Consider the following 6,182-nt stretch of genomic DNA (forward strand, 5'->3'; position numbering starts at 1 on the left):
TGCTAGTGCTTGTGAATTTGAGATATTCTTAATTGTGTTATGTGGGTGAAGTGGTTGGTGCCACATGAAGTGAGACAAGGTTTAAGAAGCTCACATTCCCGATAAAGATGATATAGATGTTTAAGTTACATATAGGTGGTTTAATTATGGTTTTAGGTTAATTTTTGTTATGGGTTATTTTGAGGTTTGCTTTATATTCAATAACCATATATTTAGGTTAGGTAATGGTGGCTTGGAGTTTATGGCGTAGAAGCTGCGGAGGCTTTTCAAGAAAATGATAATTAGGAGAAGTGGATAAGGATATTCAATTTAGAATCAAATTTTTTTGACATTTTATTTACATAATAAACAAAAAAAGTGATGTTTTTAAATTAGGTTAAGATTAGTCTTAGGAAATGTAGCTTAGAAAGTGCCCTTTTTTCACTTTTGGTTATTATAAGGTGTTTTTCTCTCTGGATGGTATCTACAACCTTTGTTCCAAAATGATTTTATGTTTCATTTTTCTTTGCTCGCTTTCACGATTGTAGTCTTTTCCAATATGTCCACGTGATAAGAGGTTCACAACCTTGTTCTTTCTCTAAGAGTCAACTTGGTAGCAAATTGTCTAGTGACTTCGTTTGGTGTGAATACTCCTTATATATTTGTAAGGAAATAAATCATGGTGAGGGCAATGCAAAGATGGATACTAAAAACTAGATAAATATGCATTACACATACATCATATTGGGTGGGTAAGGTGTTATTTGAATGATAAGAAACTGAATAGGAAATCTTTATGAGTATAGATAGTGTGAATAGATAATGTGCAGAAACATTTAAAAAAAATTAATTAAAATAACTAGGTAAGAAAATGGTTTACTTTAGAATTTTCCATTTAAAAAAATCACATCACCCTAAAAATATTATACAAGAATCACATCACGCTAAAAATATTATACAAGAGAAATATACTCAACACCAAGTTAAACGTTCATTTTTGTTTTTATTTTAGAAATAACAATTCTACTAGTCATAAAATCTATAAAATCCATAAGATAATTATATAACAAAGTTATAAATAGAATTAAAATTTTACATTATTTTTTAAAATAAAATATTATATATTCCATTAACATAATTAATAACATTTCTTTTAAATTATTTATATGGATTTCTCATCTTAATAATTGGTAAACTAAACCTAATTTTTATTTTCATCTTTATAAATATAAATTTCAAATATTTCAAATTTCTCCTTAAAATTATTAAAAAAAAAACTATTATTATTAAATATATATTAATATAATTCATACAAATCTCTGTTTAAATTATTAAAAAAAATTATTATCACGAAAATTTTATGCCTTTAATTTCCAGCTCAGACGCCTAATGGTTTTCTAGTCCCGCAATTATATGAAGAATTGTTAAACTAAACCTTATTTTTATTTTAATTTTTATAGATATAAATTTCAAATATTTGAATTTTTTTTTTTAATTATTAAAAAAGAATATTATTATTAGATATATATTAATATAATCCATCTATTAAAAAAATATATTATTATTAAAATATATATTAGCTTAATTGAAAAAAAAGGGAAATCAGGAAAATTTTATGCCTTTAATTTCCGACTCAAATGCCTAGTGCTTTATGCCTTTGATTTCCAGCTCAAATGCCTAGTGGTTTTCTAGTCCCCCAATTATATGAAGGGGGCTAGACGGATTTTGCACCAAATTTTCCTTGAATTCCAGCTATAGTGCCAAACAGTTTTTCATTTTACTTGAATTGCAGCTCTATTGCCTAAGGGTTTTACATTCCTCAATTATATGAAAAACGGGGTGTTTTTCCTTCAATCCGAATGGGCTAGACGGATTGAAAAAACATGCAAAGTGTGAAGTTTCCTAATAGACCAAAGTCTATAAAGAGCGAATAAAAATTAGGCACTCTTTCATGGCAGCTGTAGAGCACTTCGCTTCTCATGAACTCATTTCTGGGGTTTCTATGTACACTATTTTGTACAAAGAAATTACCGCACTGCTATCTGTTGCAACTGCCGAGGTGACGAACATGAGCACGAAGGAAACCACGAGTTCCATTTCCAAGGCCTGCAGCACTGTCCCGGAAGGAATAGTTACACCCGTGTTTGTTACAGGTTTAAATATAACACGAAATTGGGCTATAATGTAAACAGGTACCTGCACATCAAGAACCTACTGAGATCTGTGTATTGAAATTCTCGACCAAAGGATTTACTCAGATTGTGAGAAAGCAGTCACCTGCTTCCATGGAAAATGCCTCACTGTTGCAAATGAAATGGTAACTGCAGGATTCATATGAGCTCCAGAAATGTGACCAACTGAATATATCATGACCGTTACTATTAACCCAGAAACCATAGAAACCCCAAGCTTTGACACTAATGGCCAACTTCTGTGATCCAATATTGAGGAACCGCATGTTACAAAAACCACAATAAAGGTCGAAATGGTCTCTGCTGTTATCTGCAAACAGATTCCATAGTTAAGAAATAATCAGAGGAAGTGTTTTGTTAAGGTCCAGTAAGTTAAAATTGGTTTGCAAAGGGAGCAGGGTTTGAAGATTGTAAAATTATTATAGCATGGATGTAATGGCATAAATATGCAAGAATTAAAATGAAATTTAGAATTGAGAATGAATTGGATTACATAATATTCAGAATCAACATATAAAGTAATTAAGTTAAGTTGTACATGTAATATCTTTTATGTTTTGCTGATATACACATGTATCACATTTAAGGACTAACTAAAATCAAACGCACACTCTATGTAATCACTCACCTTAACCACAGGGCAGGGAAGAACTAGATTTGAACTAAAGCTAATTAAAACTAAGTAGATGTACAGCATCACAAATAAACAGATCAAAAAAAACCATGATGAATGGTAATGGGTAATAGGGTCAGAAGAAACATTGTACTTAGTGACTTCTTCACATTTTGATGAAGAGAGAAATTAGTTTTCAAAGATTTAAAACCTTTCCTCACGCATACAAGAATATTTGAACTGAGCTGTTTGTATTACTCTCCTTAATCCCCACCAGTAATTACAGTTTAACAAATTAGTAATTTGTTTATAATGGAACATCCCCGGGTTTTATCAATGTACCAAAACAGTATCAGAAGGAAAAAACAGAAACACTACTGAAAAGTGAGCAGTGGGAGATCTTTTTATTCAGGATTCAAAGAAAATTATTTTCACCTATGGACATAGAAAAGAATTATGGCTGGATGGATTCTCTAAAAATTTTATTTTATGTTTTTTTTAAAGAAAGAAACGAAGATAAATATCGTGGATTGATACTATACTATAGGAGAATACATTCAGTCTATTTTGACCATATCAAAAAAGAAAAAGAATATTACACTTTTATCCCAAATCAAAAGCTTAATAATCTCATAGTTAAATTAATATATTATAGGGTGAAATGAGATGGATTAGCATATGGAATCGTAGGGCATACCTTCCGAAGTAGAGTAGGCTGAACAAAATCCATGCAGCCTTTGGGGTAGTGTTTAACATTTCTATGTAACAGGGAACCTTATTTCATGTTTTCAGCCTCCTGGTCTTCCATTTCATGGCCGGAACTGTTCATTAGCTGACCTGAACCGTTCTCGGCATCCATTTCTCTGAGATTATGAAAGGATGTACAAGTGAAAAAAAATTATATCGTATTAGCTCAATCTCTGTATATAAGAGTAGTAAGAAATCATATAAAGCGACCAAGAGAAACATATCAGACTCAGGAAAGTCCCCGAACATAAAACTCCGAAATCATGCGGAGAATTTACGATCAGAGAAGCTGTGGGATCAACACAGCAGTTGTTGTATTGAAAAAGTAATATATTGATGTCCAGTTGCAGGATGGCGTATGAAGGGACGAAGAGGCCTCTCCTAATTGCAGCTATATAAAGGGACGAGATGCATTCGTGGGATCAGAAGCTGAGGACCTATTTCAGGAAACCTGAGAATTTGTCAGTGAGCAAACATCTTCCATTTATAGGTATTCACTGATAAAGTTGATTAGTCAACAAAAATGGGAAACAGGCCCGGGATAAAGTATCGTCCCATGTTGATTAGTATATCATGTATATGATGCATACCATGCATCATACATTGTGTATTGCATCCATGTAACAGGATACAGACAGGTTCTGCAATTGCAATTTATACCCACAGTGGGAAGAGTTCCACTCATGTACATATGATCAGACCGTAACAATGAACTCAAAGGAAAAGTATGCAGTTTTCGAGAAATAAATTCTATACCTTTTAAGAAATGGCATGGAGAGGATTGTGGAACAGTAAATAGTTTTAATGACGATTGTGCAAAATCATATCGGTTTAAAGATGAAATCGCACAGTTTTAGGTGAGATTGTTACTCAATTGCAAATATAGGAGGTAATTTTTTTTAACAAATTTATAACTTGTCATAAATTTCTTCGTTAATTTGACATAGGGTGATTATGTCCTTTCATAAGCTACGTGATATTTCTAAGAATGGAAACAAATCCTAATTCACTGCACATATAATTTTGTTATTTGTAGTAAATCCCTAAAAGCTAAAAAGTGAGAGCTTGAATAACCTGTAGAAAGTCTAAGTACAAGTGTTGATTTGGAGGTATTTTATGTTTATTTAAAAATAAATTATGTTATGGATTTTTTTAAAACTTATAATAAATAAAAATACCAGGGGTATAGGTATTTGAGGATTTTATGCCATGTTTTAATAAATTAGATTAATATCACTATTCCCTTTTTTTCATAATATTTTGTTACTAAAATGATAGTAATATAGAGTTGAGACAGTTTATTACAATTTTTTAAAGAATATTTTGTTACTAAAATAAATAATATGGTTAATTATAAATAAAACAAATAAATGAAGATAGCTAATATTATAATATTTATAATAAGTAAAACTATCTTATATATTAAAATAATTAAATTTTATTTTATAAAAATAATTATAATATTTTTTTGGTATATTTTTTAAGATGAATTTGTCTAAAATTTTGTAGAGATTTGTTGAAAGGTATTGACACTAGTTTTTGAATTACATGTTAACAAAGGCGATGTGGCCTCAACTGAAGTGATGTGGCCTCAACTGAAGTGTTTTAGAGCGTCTCAGCCATTTAAAGTTAAAAGTCAGTGTTTTAGATAGCTCAAACCTTTTGAAATTAAAAGAATTTTTCTTAAATAGCCCCAGTTGTTTGAAGTTAAAAGCCTTGTTAGCCTGTAAATATCTTCCTCTTGTGAAGGAAAGAAGCATAAGAATCCTAAAATTATCTAATGCTATATGTACATGAATGCGAAATTATTATTTTATGTTAAAAACCCTAACCTACAAGTTCTATAAATAGTTAAAAATGAAACAATAATAAAATTAGTAATTAGTTGTTAATATACAATAGATGATATACAAATTATACAAGAAATATAGTACAGAAAGAAAGGAATTAAAAACTTGTGTAATTGGTGGTAATTATAAAGAACAAGTTTTCATTATGATATATTCCTAAATCAAATTATATAACTAATTTTGAATTTTAAATACAATTAGACAAAAAAAAATACAAAAATACAACATTTTAAACAAACATAAAATAACCTATAATCACTTTTGTATTAGGAATCAAGAATTATTACAAATGCCTATAATTATGTAAGGTTAGGCTGAGTTAATATTTAATGATTGTAACAACTTCTATAAATCAATAACCTTTTAGCACTTAAATCAAAAAATATTTCAGCATACAAATGATGAAAGACTATAATAACACATAAATTGTGTGAGTATGAGTTCAACCCGTATGCAAGGGACATACTCAAACATTCTAAATCCCTTTAAATCATTCATAGAAACCTAGACTTGAGCAATGTATTGATCAAAATTATCTTTGAAGACATAGGTTTGGAAAGGTTTAATACGATCAAATCCATATATATATATATATATATATATATATATGAGAGAAAAAAACTAATAATGTAAGGAAAGAATATGCAATTAGCTCAATATATATAAAAAAATGTAATTAGTTAACTATTTATTTATAAATCATAGCTATGGGAAACAATGTTGTTTCTTCACAATTTTCTAAAATAATTTGTTCTAAAAAATATAGAAAAAATAAACAACAAAAACCATAGAAATTAAAAT

The 6,182-nt window shown here is 29.4% G+C and overlaps 1 protein-coding gene across 1 annotated transcript; it reads right to left on the minus strand.

Annotated features, from left to right (window-relative positions):
* Positions 1-1,956: 1,956 nt before the first annotated feature.
* LOC149165907 (aquaporin NIP2-2-like) lies at positions 1,957-3,514 on the minus strand. Its single transcript, XM_089429971.1, has 3 exons — positions 3,482-3,514; positions 2,257-2,481; positions 1,957-2,175 (listed from the first exon to the last, which is right to left on the minus strand). The coding sequence occupies exons 1-3, from the start codon at positions 3,512-3,514 to the stop codon at positions 1,957-1,959; spliced, it is 477 nt and encodes a 158-aa protein (XP_089286097.1).
* Between the last annotated feature and the right edge of the window lie 2,668 nt (positions 3,515-6,182).

This window comes from Pinus tabuliformis, chromosome 5_1, assembly GCF_031772625.1.
Source record: "Pinus tabuliformis cultivar Carrire ecotype Pingquan chromosome 5_1, CPIR1, whole genome shotgun sequence".
Taxonomy (NCBI): domain Eukaryota; kingdom Viridiplantae; phylum Streptophyta; class Pinopsida; order Pinales; family Pinaceae; genus Pinus; species Pinus tabuliformis.

What these genes read in the sequence shown, in the direction of transcription:
- LOC149165907 (XM_089429971.1), bottom strand. Translation starts at nt 3,514, where the DNA reads ATGGATTTTGTTCAGCCTACTCTACTTCGGAAG. An exon ending in AGCCTACTCTACTTCGGAAG is followed by an intron (nt 2,482 to 3,481) that starts GTATGCCCTACG and finishes ATCTGTTTGCAG; the next exon opens with ATAACAGCAGAGACCATTTC. An exon ending in GGCATTTTCCATGGAAGCAG is followed by an intron (nt 2,176 to 2,256) that starts GTGACTGCTTTC and finishes CTTGATGTGCAG; the next exon opens with GTACCTGTTTACATTATAGC.